A 17,528-nucleotide genomic window follows, 5' to 3' on the forward strand; every position below is an offset into this window, starting at 1 on the left:
GGGAATTAAGTGATTTCCTCTCATTTGACTCTCATTCTCCATCCTTCCTGACCTCTGTGCTGCTTTTCATGCTGTCAACCATGACATCCATCCCAACCACCTGGGACCATTTGCTGGAGTCTCAGAGAGCTGGCCACCTTGGTTTTGCTCCCATCTATCAGAGTCCTCTTTTTTTGCAGCATGCTGGAGAGAGAGAGGCTGGTCTGCTGGATAGGGAGCTACCCCTGAAAGACCTGGGTTCTACTCCCTCCATGGACTTCCTGTATGACCTCAGGCCAGTGCCTTAGGGACAGAGTTTCAAAAGCTTTTAGGAACCCAAAGGTGCAGCTAGGCATCTAGTGGGGTTTACAAAGCACCTAACCTTCTAGGCACTTTTGAGAATCCCATTAGGTGCCTAAATACCTTTGAAAATCTGGTCTTCAGTCTGTATGTGCCTCAGTGCCCCTTCTGTATAATGGGGATAACAGCACTGCTCTACCTCATCGAGGGGCTGTGAGGAGAACATGAGAACAGCCATACTGGGTCAGACCAAAGGTCCATCAAGCCCAGTATTCTGTCCTCTGACAGGTGGTCAATGGCAGATGCCCCAAAGGGAACGAATAGAGAGGTTATCATCAAGTGATCCATGCCCTGTCACCCAATCCCAGCTTCTGGCAAACAGAGGCCAGCGACACCATTCCTGCCCATCCTGGCTAATAGCCATTGATGGACCTATCTTCCATGAATATCTTCTAGCTCCCTTTTGAACTCCATTATAGTATTGGGCTTCACAACCCCCTCTGGAAAGGAGTTCCAGAGGTTAACAGTGCGTTGCGTGAAAAAATACCTTCTTGTGTTTAATAGAAAAAAGTTAAACATTGTAAGGCACTTAGATACTATGGTGATGGGACCACATAAGTCCCGGTGAAGATTTAAAGGGCCCAGGGCTCCTGCTGCAGTAGCAGCGGCTGGGAGCCCAGGGCCCTTTTAAATTGCTGGGCCCCAGGGTAACTGCCCCTTTTCCCCTGCTTCCCTGTCGGCAAAAGGGGAGCGACGTTAAAGCACTGCTGTCAGCTGTGTACGGGCCCGTACCGGTGGCCACTTCTTACCAGTATGCTATACCGGCCCACTTTCACCTCTGTACTACCTGTAGTTAAGAGCTCCACCTGGGGACTTGCACGCCTCCTGTACGAAACTCGGGGGGGGAGAGGGGGAGGAAGGCTCCCCCCCCCCCCAAATGGTACCCTGACTTCCTAACATTCAGAACAAAAGAAAGGAGTAACTGGGTGGCTCAAGGTAACTTGTGGCTGTTGAACCCAAGTGACACCCATATACTCAGAGTTCATAACCTGCCCCTGGCAACCGTGAAAGTTTTGCTATCTACTTGCTTTCTGGAGGGGTTCCTTCTGGAAGCTTAGGCCTGTATTAATCAAGAGGTTTTCACAGTTTATTTCTACATACCACTCCCAAATTAAGGCTTTATTCTCCACTGTGTCTGAGCAGAGCTTGGGAACAGTGCAGATGGGACATCAACAGGGAGATAATTATGACTCCCTTATTCTCAGCCAGCTGAGATCAGTCATAGCTGAGCCTCATTGTATGCCCCTCCAGATATACCCCTGCGCTGCTTTCTGGGCGATATAAGTGGTGGAGCCACCCATAGCAATAAAGATTCCCCTCTGCAGAGGAGGAATTCTTCTGGGACATTTTCCAGTCATTTTGACCTAATTTTATATAACTTAAGTGTCACAAAGTAAACTTGGTGGATCAGAGAACCCAGCCCATTAGTGTCCAAAAGAAACTGCTTAAGAGAAATGCAACTGGACAGTGTAAGGGGATTCTTTGCTGGACAGCAAACCTATTTGGAAAGTCCAATTTTACAGCTTCACTACTGAAGAGGAAACAGGAGGTGACAGGGATTTATAGTGCTCTCCGGCAGATTCTCTGCAGCTGTGGAAACCAAAGGACCCATAGAAGATCCACAGGTCAACAGCTGTGGAGGATACTTGTGACTGAACTGAGCCCATAGACTACAAATACATCGAACAGAGAACAGAGGAGCATTGGGAATACAATTTGGAATAAAAGAAAATCTCTGAGAAATCCAAAACAGCTAATAGGCTTTTACATAAATTGTTAGCCATGGAACACATACAGCACTTCCAATATGCCATATAGAGATTACAACAACAAAACTAACAAGAAGGGAAATTAAATATTCATTACCTAAAATTCCCATAAGCACTGCAGGTTCTTTGGATGGAATTTGTTGTAGAAAGGGTAGAATGTCATCAAGTACAAACCACTTATCCAAATATTCCAAAATCTTTCCTAAGCACACTAACGAGTTCACGCGGACCTATTAAATATGTAACAGAAGTTAAGTAGCATCTCTAATGTCTATTTTTGACTAAAAATAAACATTTTAAAATACATGAATTTTAAATCTTTATAAAAACAGATAAGATTTTTGTATTTAAACTTACATTTTAACAAAAGTGTTAAGACAGACTAAAATAACTGGACGAACTACATTTTTACAAAATTGAAATAGATAGACCCCAAAGTCCTCTAATACACAGTTATGATTAAACATTATTGTAAAAATAACATCTTGAACCACAGAAATGTAGGGCTAGAAGGGACCTTGAGAAGTCATCAAGTCCAGCCCCCTTACTAAAACAGGACAAAGTAAACCTAGACCATCCCTGACAGGTGTTTGTCCAATCAGTTCTTAAAAGCCTTCAGTGATGGGGATTCCACAACCTCTCTTGGAAGCTTATTCCATCACTTAACTACTCTTATAGTTAATATGTATCCTAAATCTCCCTTGCTGCAGATTGAGCCCATCACTTCTTGTCCTCCTTTCAGTGGACATGGAGAACAATTGATCACAGTCCTCTTTTATAAACAGCCCTTAACATGTCTGAAGACAGTTATTATGGTCCCCACTTCAGTCTTCTTTTTTCAAGACTAAACATGCCCTGTTTTTTTATCCTTTCCTCATAGGTCAGATTTTCTAAATCTTTTATCACTTTATTGTTCTTCACTGGACTTTCTCCAATTTGTTCACATCTTTCCTAAAGCGTGGCACCCAGAACAGGATGCTATACTCCAGCTGAGGCCTCAACAGTGCCGAGCAGAACACATTCTTACATACAAGTCCTGTTAATATACCTCAAAATATTAGCTTTTCCCCCCACAACTGCATCACATTGTTGATTCATGGTCAATTTGTGCACCACTATAGCCTCCACATCCTTTTCAGCAGTCCTCCCATCTCACAAGTTATTCCCCATTTTGTAGTTGTGCATTTGATTTTTCCTTCCTAAGTGAAATACTTTGCACTTGTCTTTATTGAATTTCTTTCTTGAATTGTAAATTTCTGACTAATTCTCTAATTTGTCCAGGCTGCATTTTGTAAGCACACACTCTGCTCCATTATCCAAGTCATTAATGAAAATATTGAATATAGTACTTGAACCCAGGATTGACTGTCCAGTGGTACTCCACTAGATACGCCCTCCCAGTTTGACAGTGAATCGTTGAGAACTAAGTATGGTCTTTCAAACAGTTGTGCACCCACCTTATAGTAATTTCATCTAGCCACATTTTCCAAGTTTGCTTATAAGAATATCATTTGAGACTGTGTCAAAAACCTTACTAAAATCAAGATACATCATATCTACTGCTTCTCTTCTGCACCTCACCCCACCCACTAGGTCAGTTACCGTCAAAGAAGGAAATTAGGTTTTTAGCATGATTTGTTTTTGACAAAACCATTCATCTACCCACCTTATTTTACTCTAGGTGCTTACAAATTTATTGTTTAATAATTTGTTTCAGTATCTTTCCAGGTACCAAGGTTCAGCTGACTGGATTCCCCATCCTCTTTGCTCCCCTTTTTAAAGACAGGTACTCTCTGTTTTCCCTTCTCCAAGTCTTCTAGGACCTCACCCATCCTCCATGAGTGTTCAAAGATAATTATTAATGGTTCACAGATTTCTTCAGCTAGTTCCTGAAGTACCTTAAGATGAGTTTTATCAGGCCCTGCTGACTTGAATGCATCTAGTTTATCTAAATATTCTTTAACCTGTTCATTCCCTATTTTGGCTTGTGTTCCTTCTTCTTTGTTGTGAGTATTAATTGTGTTGAGTATCCAGTCAGCATTAAGATAGGCATTAAACAACTCAGCCATCTGGATGTCATCTGTTATTAGGTCTCCTTCCCCGCGAAGTAGAGAACTTACCACTTTCCTTCATCTTTCTCTTGCTCCTAATGCATTTAAATAAGCTCTTCTTACTGCCTTTTTTGTCCCTTGCTAGGTGTAACTCATTTTGTGCAGCCTTTCTGATTTTGTTCCTGCATCCTTATGCTATTCTTTTGTACTACTCCTTATCAATTCATCCATGTTTCCACTTTTTGTGGAATTCCATTTTGATTTTCAAGTCATCAAAGAGCTTCTGATGGAGCCATATTGCCTCTTACTATTCTTCCCTTCACACTAGAATAACTTGCCGTTGTGCCTTTAATAAAGTCTCCTTGAGGAACTGCCAACTCTCCTGAACTTCTGTATCCTTTAGATTTTCTTCCCTTGGGACCTTACCTACCAATTCTCTGAGTTTGTTAAAGTTTGCTTTTTTGAAGTCCAATGTGCTTATTCTGTTGCTCTCATTCCTTCCTTTCCTTAGGATCTTGAAATCTATCATTTCATGATCATTTGCACCAAAATTGCCTTTCATTTTCAGATTCATACTCAATTCCTCCCTGTTGGTCACAATCAAGTCTAATATGGCTGTCCCCCTCATTACTTCTTCCACTTTCTGAAACAAAAAGTTGTCCTCAATACATTCCAAGAACTTATTGGAAATTGTGTGTTTTGCCTTATTACTTTTCCAACAGATGTGTGTGTGAAGTCCCCCATTACTACCAGGTCTTGTGTTTTGAATATTTCCATGTTCCATACAATGTATATCCTCCACAACCCATTTGTTTTGCTGAAATGTCAGAGCAAGTTTATTTTAATTTCCAGTACTAAACATAACCTCCTTGGGGAAAAACAACACATTGAAAATATTCCATTTTGCAAGAGACCAATTCTGATATTAGCTCTTTTCCGTTATCAAAAATTAGAGTGGGAAAATATAGACTGTACTACTCTTCAGTACAGTTCATCGACTTGTGTTTGATATAGTCCCCCAACAGAAAGTGTATTAGAATTAAACTAATTCTACACTTGATATTATGCACTAGACACACTATGATAGAATTTAGTGTTCTGTTGTGATATTGCCTTTGCAGTGATCATGAACAATACATTCTTGCTGTAGTTTACTAAATTAAGCAGATGTCACTGAGAGTGATACAGAACCATAAGTGCGTACAAGTCACAATGTAGAAACTGGAGGAACCTGCAGTATCCTGCAGGACTCCTTCCCACACATCACAGCTTATGTCTTGGATTTCCTCAGAGAATAAGAAATTTGCTCAAAGAATAAGAATGGTTGCTAGGATGATTTAAACTCTGCTGCTTTGCTTCAAAAACCTTTTCTGAACATAAATAAGGCTCAAACAAATATTAGGATTTTTTAAATAATTGGTGTCTAAAAGTTAGGATCCTAAGTCCATATTTAGGTACCTAAATTACTTGATGGGTACTTCATTTTGAAAAATCTCTTCATTCTAATCAGAGAATCAAATAAGGCTTAATGCAGTTCAAAAAGTATGTGTGAAATCTACTTAACTGAAATGGCATATTACTTTATCAAACAGACTCAACGCTGAATTCAAGAATACCTAATCACTTCAATTATTCACATTTTTGACAGGACATATCTAAAATGGGGAATAGGGGGAGAAACCCAGAAAACTACTTTGAAAGTTTATATAATTCATATCAAGGAGCACTAGACAATTACTTTTCACATTAGCTAGTTTTCTCATATAACGAAGTATATAAAAAGAAAATCCAGAACAGTTCTTTATAAAAACAAAAGAAAGTTTTGCATCACTGAAACACAAGTGATTGCATATTGGTTACTGAACAAACAGCAATACTTTTAGAAAAAACTGAAGTGAATGCATACTATTATGGTAGGAGTTGCTCTGTTTTCTGTACCAGGCTCTTGCTTTCCAGCAGCATGTTGATAATAATTAAAACAACAGAAAAGCCAAAATGATCTGAGCACTATTTTAATGTTTTGGGAGTAGGGGATGGAGAGATCAAGAACATTAGTTTACTTACAGCAAGAGAGGAAGTTTGCAAACATGCATTTTTAATTCTTGGTATTAATGCATTTTTCATTGATGAGTAGTCTATTAGGTTGGCAAACGTAGGAATTATGTTAAGGCAAAGTTCCTGTAAGCAAAAAACCACAGGAGTTTTTAAAAACTTCACTTTACAGTAAAATTAGTAATATATATACTGTAAGAGCAAAAATATTAGTTAAAACGTTCTCAATCCTCCTCTTCAACAAACAAACGTGGTCACCTAATTGATCCCCAACTTATTTTTAAAAAGCTAGAACTTCAAGCAGTCTGATTTACTAAAAACATATACTTTTATATTATAGAACCACCATTCAGTTACCATTACTACATGCTATATTAATGAAAACTACACTAGTACTACTACGACTACTACTAAAGCATAATTTGAGGATTCATGCCTGAAGAGTCCTTTGAATGAAAAGAGCTACATTAGTATCATAACTTCAAAATATCTGGATCAAGAAAAAGGCTTACATTTTCACAAAACAGTACTTTATAGAAAGCTAGTTTTTAATCACAGAAAAGCAAAGAATTAAAATATATATTTCACTTGATTTGTTACATGAAAAATAAATTCACAACAACAACATATGTGACAGCACCTAAAATGCCACCTGACTACTACAAAAAGTGTCTCAGCAGTAAAGAAGTATCCAATTAGAATAATTACTTAGACTAAATTATAAATAGTAAAACTAATCTAAGATACAGAGACAGATAAAACCTGGTTAATTTAACTCCAGTTATCTAAAATTCTAGTTAAGCCACAGGTCAGTTACTTTCCCCCATGACTTCTAGGCTTTGCAGGGCTGAAGCCCCCATTTATCCAAGGATTTTGGAGAGGCTTCTGGATAACTGGAGTTTGGCAGTACACAAAAAGTAAATTCCAAAAGGCAAAAGATAATAAAGCAATAAAAAATACATTAAATACTTATTTAGGCAACAGGCCTGAACAGAAAGTGTCACTCTGCTTGAAGTTTTTCATACACTGGAAAACAGTGAATCAACAACATCTGGCATGATTAGGCAAACACCCATGTTTTATTAACTGATCTCTTTCTAGTCAGGTAGGGAGAAAGTCCAACAACATATTCTGGAATTAATGCATAATCCTGCAGGTATGTTGCACAAATTTTAACTTCCTCTTGTAAGGAGAGAAAAGTTGTAAGGAGGGGTGAGCAAACTTTTTGGCCCGAGGGCCACATCGGGGTTCCAAAACTGTATGGAGGGCTGGAGTAGTGTATTAAATTGCTCCCCATAAGAATGTACTACTTACAGTGTACTACTTATAGCTGCCAGTCCTGGTGCGCAGCATGGTAAGGGGAGGTTGGATAAGGGGCAGGGAGTCCCAGGCGGCCTTTCAGGGGGTGGGGGGTGTGGATAGGGGTCGGGGCAGTCAGGGAACAGGGGAAGTTGGATAGAGGGTGGGGTCCCGGGGTGGGCGGTTGGGGGGGGTTGGATGGGTCTGAGGGGGGCAGTCAGGGGGCAGGAAGTGGAAGGGGGCAGAGGCCAGGCTGTTTGGGGAGGCACAGCCTTCCCTACATGGGTGTAGTGTATTAAATTGCTCCCCGTAGGAATGTGCTACATATGGAGCACCAGGACTGGCAGCCTTAAGTAATACACCATAAGTAGCACATTCCTATGGGGAGCAATTTAATACACTACACCCGTCGGCTCTCGCAGCCCCGCCACACACAGCACTGATGGCATGGTGAGCCAAGGCTGCGCGGGAGGGGCCAGGGGCTAGCCTCCCTGGCTGGGAGCTCAAGGGCCGGGCAGAACGGTACCGCGGGCCATAGTTTGCCCACCTCTCTTGTAGGGTATACATAATTTGACAGTATCCCTTCACAGCAAAGAGGAAAGTTTTATACACTATTAAAGAAAAACCATAGTTACTGCACCTGAATCTGAATTGAAGGTGCTTCTAAGGCTCTATAAACCATTGGAAGAACACTATTCTTTATTTCATCTGGTGGAGTCTTGGTTAGGAGCAAATCCATTTTTTGCAAGAAAATCAACAAAATCTATAAAACAAGACAATCGAATGTTATGAATACCACAGATTTTACTTCTGTAACATTACACTTTCAATTTGAAGTTTATTATTGCAATATAGTTTTGAAACATTAACAAAAGCTTTCTTATAACAGAGTCAATGGTATTTACACTCACCATGTTGCTAGCCTGAAGGCATGGAAGATAAAATAGACACTTGGACATGTTATTGGATTTTTGAAACAGCAAATAAAAGTTAAAACAAATATACTGACCCTTTTATAAAACAACAAAAAAAACCCCACAAGCCTTGTGGACTTTTGTCTTACAATTCCAAAATAGTCCATTATTAAACTTTAGCTATAGAAACACACTCTTGACATACATAGCATTATGGAAATCACTAGTTTCCAAAGAAACCTTCAGTCAAATTCTGCCTTCTGATGCATATGTGCAATTCCCAATTACTTCAACTGAAGTTGCACATATGCATTAGAAGGCAGAAGTTGGACCTTACTGAAGGAGCACAGCATTACAGTGACACTATTGGCACAAAATAGGTTTATTCCTAAAGTGAAACCAAACTTGACATAAAAATGTGTAATTCCCCAAGCAAAATACTTCACCAAGGTAACCTCATTCTTCTTCTGAAAAGCAACACTAGAACCTGTAATAAAAATCTCAAAACCCAACAGCTTTTAAAGAAGACAGAAAGGGTTGAGGAAGTGTCTGTTTGGACATTTGACATACACCATCAGATAGCCAGACATACTACCACCTAATCATCTGAAAGTTCTTTGGGGGGGGGGGGCGCGGAGGGGGGCAACCTTTACCCAAGATTCCTATGTTCCCTCTTTGGGCTTGTCAATACCAGCAAAAAAAAAAAAAAAAAAAAAAAAAAAAGTGGTAGCAAATTTATCCAGTATTGTTTAGTCCTGCTCAGAACAGGCCTGATGATAAATTACAAGTCTGATTTTTGTTACTCTAGACTCACCATATCAATACAATATTACGCTTAATGAAAGGACTATTGCCCCTTCAGAGAGCGAATGGTCTGCCATGCTAAAGTTGCATTCCAGACCAGTCAAGGGCAGGTGTGCTACAGAGGCAATGGGCTCAGTGCATTTCAGAGGATGAAATGCCTTGCTTCACTCAAGACTGATCTCTCTGGACAGCTACAGAGCAGAACTGAGGTTTGGAAGTTTGTGTTGGATTGGAACAAGGAAATAAATAGAAGATTGATTAGGATTTTGTCAGGAAAAACCTTGAAGGAAAAAATGAGAAAAACTTTGAAAACAACATTAATCTACCTGGATTGGTTCTTGCTGTTTAAAAACAGGGCCAAGATCAGGCAGAATTAGCTTGATGTACTCTTCTTTGGTGCACTCCTCAGCAATCAACAGAACATTAGGCAAAACAAAGGGTACCATATCAGGGTTCACAAACTCTGCAGTCAAGTAAGGCAAAATCCGCTGCACTATAACACGCTGAGAAAGAAAAAGAGGTGTGGTTGCTTTGCATTGCAATAAAATACTATTTTCTAAATTTATTTCAGCCAAGATTTTCTTCATAAAAGTCAGGTTTATACAGTAGTAGACAAATGCAACAATCAGTCCTGAACCTTACTTTAAGAGTAAACTTGCTAAGTTAAAAAAAAAAAAAAAGACATTACTCAACATTAGATCTTCCTGCAGTAGGATTGTACACGAAATAGTTCAAAAAGAAAGTTTAATTAAAGATGTAGAAATTTAATCACCCGGGCTACAAATGTTGTTATTCGACTATGTGGTAAACAAGTATTTTTTCCTTCTTATTTTCTTTGGGACTATAAAAACTAAGATTAACAAAAAAGGGAAGGGGATGGGGCCAGTGTTATCATACCATCTACCTGCCATACAGGAGAAGAAATTTGGACTGATAGTCTCTAGCTTTCCAAGCTGTCTGTGAGAATGAAAAGCACAATGGGCCAAGCCCCCTTGGAGAAGAAAGCTTTGCATGACTCAGCAATAAAGAAGCACTGACTAGCTCTAAAAAAAGAATTCAGTAAGTCCAATTGCACTGGAAGGATAGGGACTTGAAAGATGTGGATTGTAAAGCATTGGGAATGGGGAACTTAGGGAGGAAGAGATCTTCTGTTCCAAGTGGGACGAACCCAGAGGAGTTAAGCGAACTCTTCAAGGCAAATTTCGCTACCATGAGAGTTCAAGGTTGACATTTTTTCTTAACTCCAGGAGCATCAGCAGCTGCAGGGTATTCCCACATAAAATGAGTTTGTCATACCTCTTCTTCTTCCCTACTATGTTCTACCAATCCCACTGCAGTCCATTATAGAACGGACGTGCATAGACTCCAATACTCTTTATTTTAAAATGATAAAAGATAAAGGAAAACAAACCTTTGGCAGTTTTGGTAGAACCTTTGGTAGCCCTTTAAAAAACTGTGATTTCTGAAGATTATCCCTTTGGAATAAAGAATCAAAATACTGGAGTGTCATTGCCCCAACATCATCAAAGAAAGGTACCTAAAAATAAAGGATAAAAAAGTGTGATCTTTGCAAGAAACCACCACCAATGCTACTGTAAATGTAACATATGTAAAATAATGATCTAATTTATCTTCTCAAATACATTATAATCAACATGCTTTTATCGTTAAAAGTGGCTACATCTAACAAATAGAAAAGTACATTTTTACACAATAAATAGTATTGTGACTGACAGGTAAACTTCATCATTAAAACAATTGACTGTTTGAGCCAAGCTTTTTAAAGGAAAAACTGATAATATTTGTATGGCTGATATGATCTGTCTAACTTTGTTTATTTTATATGGAAGAGAATTATTTATTGCATTACAAAAGCTCGAAGAATGAAGACAAGTTTCAATAAAAGAGCAACCTTACCAAGAAGTACTGTATACTTATTACTTCTACATTATTGGGCTACTTCCTAGACTACCCAGTCTTTGGTTACCTCCCTGAGAATTTACAGCCCTGCTTCAATACATAAAGTGAATGTGAGAGTCATAAAACAAAAGGAAAAAGTAGTACCTTTAAGGACAACAGAAAATAACTAAACATTTTAAAATTTCAATTGAAAAGAGCATCAGCTAAAAAAGTGCATATATTATTTGCTTCTAATCACACATTATTAGCCCTGTTTCATGCAGCTACAGTATTTTCTAGGCACTCACCTTTGTCATTTGATCTGCATCTGGTCTGACTGCAGGAGCTACATTTAATAGTAGTTTTACATGTTCACGTACTTCCTCTGGTATATTCTGAAGTGTACTGGAGCCTAAGCGACTCAGCTGTACAAATAATTCAAGCACATGATCCATGAATACAGAAAACTCTACATACTCATTTTAAGACAACTGATTTGATGCCTTCTTAGTTCTACTTTAAACAGGCAAATTTTAGAAAATGTAATTTTTATAAATGCAAGCACAAACTCCAGCTGTGGTCATTCCTACCTCTTTTCTTACAGAGACACTGCATGCTGGCACTGGTTTAAAGCCTGAGTTTACTAAGGCCATGTCTACACGTACAGCACTGCAGTGGCACAGCTGTACTGATACAGCTGCGCCACGGCAGCGTGTGTGGTGAAGACGCCCTATGCCGATGAGAGAGAGCTCCCCTGTCGGCATAATGAAACCACCTCTGCGAGCGGCAAAGGTTTACTGTCAGGAGAAGCTCTCCCACTGATATAGCGCTTATGTCGGTGTAACATGTCGCTCAGTGGGGTGGAATATTCAAATCCCTGAGCAACGTAAGTGGTAGTGTAGACATAGCCTAATTCTGTAGCGCAAAGGAACTCAACTGTATGGCTCACGGCCTCTTTAATAGTGCATTGTGATCTGTATGTCATGATAGAGCTTTAATCGTGACTAAGGACTTGTCTACACTGGCAATTTACAGCGCTGCAACTTTCTTGCTCGGCGGTGTGAAGAAACATCCCCGAGTGCAGCAAGTTTCAGCACTGTAAAGTGCCCGTGTAAACAGTGCCCCAGCGCTGGTAGCTATGCTTCTCGTGGAGGGGGGTTTTTTAGAGCGCTGGGAGAACTCTCTCCCAGCGCTCTGCCGTGACTACACAAGCCACGTTAAAGTGCTGCTGCGGCAGCACTTTAGCATTGCCAGTGCAGACAAGCCCTAAGGAACATCAGTATAACTCAGCATCTCTTCTCTTCCTCCAGCAGACAGGAGGTGGAGAAAGAAAAGTTAATTTCTTTTTCTCTGAAGATAAGTGAGGAGGGCATCTTTCCAATTCAACTGTGGGAGGAAGGGAGGAGTCACCCACAATTTCTCACCTGTGGGTGATTTCACCACCTTTTATTTAAACTCAGCAATTCTCACATGCTAACACAGTTGTTCATTGTCCTGTGGTTGATATCCTGTTTGCTCTCCTCACAGTCAGTGTGGCACATCATATGTCTATCCCCTATTAGCAGCATATGGAGACATAAGGAGCCCCAGGCAGAATGTCAGCACTAGTAGTTTATTCAGGCAATTTGAATTATGCATCTATTTTTATTCTAAGTATTTTATAAAGACTGATTTTAAAGAGGTAGCATGTATGATGTGACCTATTATTGTAACTACATTTATATTGTAGCTCTCGATGTTGTATACTACATTGAGATATCCATTTCTCTTCTTTTTTAAAGTAGCAATTGCTTTTAAACATTGAGACATTTAAAAAGTGATAATCAAATTCAGAACATATTGCTAAGTATAGTAGATACCTGATCTAGCTGTCTACTGAAACTTTTATAAATATCTTTCTTGTTGATCTCAAAAATAGGTTTCCCTTTATTAAATACTGCATACGTGACAGCGCCTAAAGAGTACATGTCACTGGCAGTCTCGCAGCTCACTGAAAGGATGTATTCTGGTGCCAAATACTCAGGATTTGGAAGACACAAGGATGGCAAGTTCGGGTCCCATTCTTTACATAGGAACTTCAGCTGTAAGAACAACAGTGAAAGAAAATATAGCAGTTGAAGATTTTAAATTGAAAATTACTGAATAAGCAGCAAACAGTCAAATTCCTTCAAATTCATCATAAGTAAAACAACAGGGACACAGTGAAGCAAAAGTGATTAAGTGGCTATATAGGCTAAATGGTTATGCTTTGACTGTTGCAGATATCACACCAAGATGATATAGAATTATGAAACTTGATGAACATTTCAAAGTATGGTTTACATATTTAGGCATAAATTAATCTTTAGAAAAAGAGCTACAGAAAATATGCTACTCGTTTTACTTTATGAAATTAAATGTATTTCTGGATAAGAATTGCCAGTAATACCAGGAACACTGCACTCTGTGGCAGGACGGTAGCCTTGTCCATTGGGCTGTTATTGGTTTATCTTGGTGCCAAGAGTGGCTGGTGACCTGCTGCCTCAAAAACGTTGCACTAGGGGAAAAGGTGGCATCCTCCTGTACTGACCTACCAGTAGATGTAGATGCTGTACTCTGCACAGACAAATGTCACATCCCATTACTAATTCCCTGAACTATTTAGTCCCTGTTAATCCACTCTTAAGTTTCTTTTAAGCAACAACTATCAAGCATGTAGTAGTTCTGCAACATATGTGCATGGGGCTCAAGGATGAAATCACACTCATTTTTAAAGTACAGTACAAGGAATTTTTCACTGACCACTATACTAGGACTAGAACCCAATCCCTAATTTAAGGAGCCAGCTCAAACTCATTTTCAGTTGTAACTCAAGGCAGAATTTGAACTCAGACCTCCAGAAGTAAAGGGCTGATGACCTATCATGTCATATAGCCTCCCCTCTTTTTTTTTTTTTAAAATAAAGAGGTTTAGAGAAATTAGTACATGATACAGTACTAGAATTAGTAGATCATGCAGCCTGCTTTAGACACTATCTACATTTAAAGTAAAAAGCAGACAAAAATAAAGCCTTATTACCTCTTGTTCAGATGGATTTGTTGACTGAATACAAAAATCAAATCCCATAATTTTCCATGCTCCACTTTTATTCAAAATTATATTTTCAGGAGTAATGTTTCCATGGACCATTTTCACACTGCTGTGCAGAAAGGACAAACCTTCAGAGACCTGTTAACGAGGAAAGATTATTTCAAGTTTTTTTGCATATATTCTTTCAAAACACTTGCAGAATATTTACATCAATTATCAGGTGTCATTTATCACAGCAAAGTCTGACTTCCCATGCTCAACTGGCATGTGTTAACTAAGAAACAGTCAAGCCAATCTACCACAAGGGAAGAAAAAATTTCACTCTAAAATTTTTGAAAAAATTAAACATGTATCAAGCAAACCAAATTCAGGTTGAGAACTTGCTCATGGAGTTACTAATGCCACGTTAACTATCACAGGGCTTGAAAAACCCACTTGCCCAGGATGAGTTGAATGTTCACCAGATGAGTTGGCTGAATGGGGAGCCACTGACCGCTGTTTGCTCGTTTCTTTGGATCATCTCTTACTCTTCTCAAATATTAATGCAAAGTTGTCTCGAAAAATTACTTTTTTATGATCACCATCATTGGTCTTCAGATTACTTATCAAAAGGTATGGCCCACAGGTGATTTTTTTTTTTTTTTATTTCAGAAGGGTAACTCCAGACTGAAACCTTGTAGGATAGTATTTAACCTAAAATCAACTATTATAAAAATATACAACCCCTGAAAAACTGTATGTAATGGAATTGACAGCAATTCCTTGAATACCTCAGTGATAATCAGCACCACTATAATGTATTATGTCTGGAACTAATACAGTGTTCTGTGCCCTCACCTCGCTTTTCTCCTCCAGGAGATGGATTTACACTAAACCGCTCTCTCAAGGAGAAGAAAATAGACCAAATTTGCCAAGGATGGCAAGAGGAAAAAACAGTATGGGGTTAAGGCATTGGATAGAGCTAGACTCAGGCTATCTATGTTCTATTCTCAGCATCACCACAGACTTCCTGAGCAACCTGGAGCAAGTTACTTAACTTCTCCATGCCCCAGTTCCCTATATAAGAGATAGGGATAATAGTTCCCTTCTCACAGGACTGTTGTAAGGATAGATTCATGAATGTATTTAAGGTGATCAGATACTATAGTGATGTCCATTATAGAAAAACCTATAAGTAAATTTTAAAAAGTTAACACTAATATAACTGGGTTTAACACCATAGACTTAAATGGAGTTGAATGCACTTACAACAGCTGTGAATTAAAAAAAAAAAAATCTTATCAATCCTGAATGCTCTGATAGAAATGTCTTGTGCTTTTAGATAAATAATTCCAGAATTCCTAACCAAACTGTTACTCACATGCTTATCTTTATCCACAGTTACTCATATAGGTAAACATGTGCATAGCTGTTAGCAGGATTAGGGCTTAAATTTGTAAACCAATAAAGATAAAACCATTAACATACCTGAAGCAAGCCATATTTGGTTTCCACATCATAAAGTTTGTATTCCTTAATATCAGATGGTAAAGGAGAGGGTAGATTGTCCCAGTTGCCAAGAACATTAGCTAAACTTGCAAAGACTGGCTCTGTACAAAATGCCAGGCAATCTCTAAAAAGGGAAGAGGTATCCAATATATCCAGTAAATACATTTAATAAGCTCTTGGTCATGATTTTGAATTACAGAAAATAACTTTCACATGATATATCACCACAATAATCAATATTACTTAAACCATGCTATATGTCAGCTTTTGAAGAATAGCATCTCAAATATTTTAATTCTGTAACAAGATGTCTTGGAAGCACACTGGAAGTCAGAAAGTGGTATTGGTCAGAGTAAGGCATTTACTACTCTGTATATAGTACTAAAAGTGTGCATAGTGTTTGATAAAGAATATTTTCCCTGTACTGAGCCAACACAAGAAAGGTGTAAAGTAGGAATTCATGTACAAGTTGCAGGATCAGGCTTAGTTAGGACCAGGATTGATAAGATTCTGAGTAAAGCAGCCTTTGTGTACACCAGTCCGCCATAAACCAGAACATTAGGGTCAAAGCCTATGAGACCAAAGTCAGCACCAAACTAGAGCCTTGTTCATAGTGGTAGGCAGAAAAATAACTGAAAATAAAAAATTCAGCAGAGCGGAGAATATGTGCTGACCAACAATTAATGAAGCAATTGTTGAATATTTAGTGACACTACAAAGTATACAATTTTTTATGGCAAAAATGCTTGAAACACTCATCAAAACGACTGCACAATAAACATAGCTTAACTGCGTCTTCATTTACTCTCTCCCTTCATCCCTCACCATGTCCCCACCTCCTCTTTCCCTCTGTGGTTTCATTTCTCCTCTAACATTGTGTTGTAACGTTCACGTCCTATCCTCTCAATAAACGAGGTTGCCTCCCTGTGACTATGCTTGAAATGGCTCTTCATTTAGCCTCTTCCCTGTCTCCTCTCCCTTGGTGGCTGTAAGAGGAGTACACTTGTATATGTACAAAATTACAAGCCTTCTAGCTACTGTCAAGGAGCAGGGGATCATGGTGACTCTTAACTCTCCATATCAGTCTCATGATGCCAGCAAGTGTGCTGCCCACACTGCCTTACAGGTATAGGCTTCAGGTAGCATTGGCAGACTGTTCTTAAGACGCCTGGAACAGCCTTAGCAACTTAAGAGCTGTGGGTTAAGTCTCAATTGTTCTAAAGTCAACAGGGAAAAGCTTTAACTAGTTGGTAACACTTGAGCCTGTTGTGAGAAAGAACTAGCAGGCTCTTTATGAGAAAATAAGAACACTGCCTCCACCTGAGCAAGGAAAATCGAGACATAAGAAAACCAATCAGAATATATTACTCAGGGTGATAAAGTCTCTTGCAAACAAATAAAAAACTAAGTATTTGTTGAGTCATTCAAAAATATCACAGGGAACACTATGCAATAGGATAAAACTTAATGGATTGTACACTTCACAAGCCAATGAAATTGCTCTCTAAAGTACAATAAGGCCAAAGAAACAAAACTGATGAAACACGAAAGATCCTTGGCTCCTCACCCTCAAAGATTAAGAATCATAGCTTCAGTTCTCCCTACCGCCACCTTTGTGAAGAAGCAAGAATCCTAAAGCATAATAAATACAAGCGTCAGAAAATCTGACTGAAGATGCTCAACCTTGGTGTTAGTCAGGCTTCCAATTAAACCAATAGGTCCTGGCTCCTCCTGACCCTGCACTTTTTTTTTTTTTTTTTTTAAATATAACAAAACTGCCTCTACAGAAACTCAGTTTTGTACTGACCCACTAGGTAAGACCAGAACAGGGGATGACGAAGTCA

The 17,528-nt window shown here is 39.0% G+C and overlaps 1 protein-coding gene across 2 annotated transcripts in view; it reads right to left on the minus strand.

Moving 5' to 3' along the window:
• SCYL2 (SCY1 like pseudokinase 2) overlaps nucleotides 1–17,528 on the minus strand; it is a 49,240-nt gene that overhangs the window by 12,479 nt on the left and 19,233 nt on the right. For both annotated transcript variants that reach the window (XM_084620022.1, XM_084620021.1), the window contains exons 4-12: nucleotides 15,664–15,808; nucleotides 14,185–14,334; nucleotides 12,987–13,208; nucleotides 11,436–11,552; nucleotides 10,640–10,765; nucleotides 9,555–9,731; nucleotides 8,151–8,273; nucleotides 6,224–6,337; nucleotides 2,206–2,338 (exon numbers count right to left, since the gene is read on the minus strand). In XM_084620022.1, coding sequence (XP_084476148.1) covers nucleotides 2,206–2,338; nucleotides 6,224–6,337; nucleotides 8,151–8,273; nucleotides 9,555–9,731; nucleotides 10,640–10,765; nucleotides 11,436–11,552; nucleotides 12,987–13,208; nucleotides 14,185–14,334; nucleotides 15,664–15,808 — 1,307 coding nt within the window. The remainder of the gene's footprint in view (nucleotides 1–2,205; nucleotides 2,339–6,223; nucleotides 6,338–8,150; nucleotides 8,274–9,554; nucleotides 9,732–10,639; nucleotides 10,766–11,435; nucleotides 11,553–12,986; nucleotides 13,209–14,184; nucleotides 14,335–15,663; nucleotides 15,809–17,528) is intronic.

The sequence above is a fragment of the Lepidochelys olivacea genome, assembly GCF_965140295.1.
Source record: "Lepidochelys olivacea isolate rLepOli2 genome assembly, chromosome: 1".
Lineage (NCBI taxonomy): Eukaryota > Metazoa > Chordata > Testudines > Cheloniidae > Lepidochelys > Lepidochelys olivacea.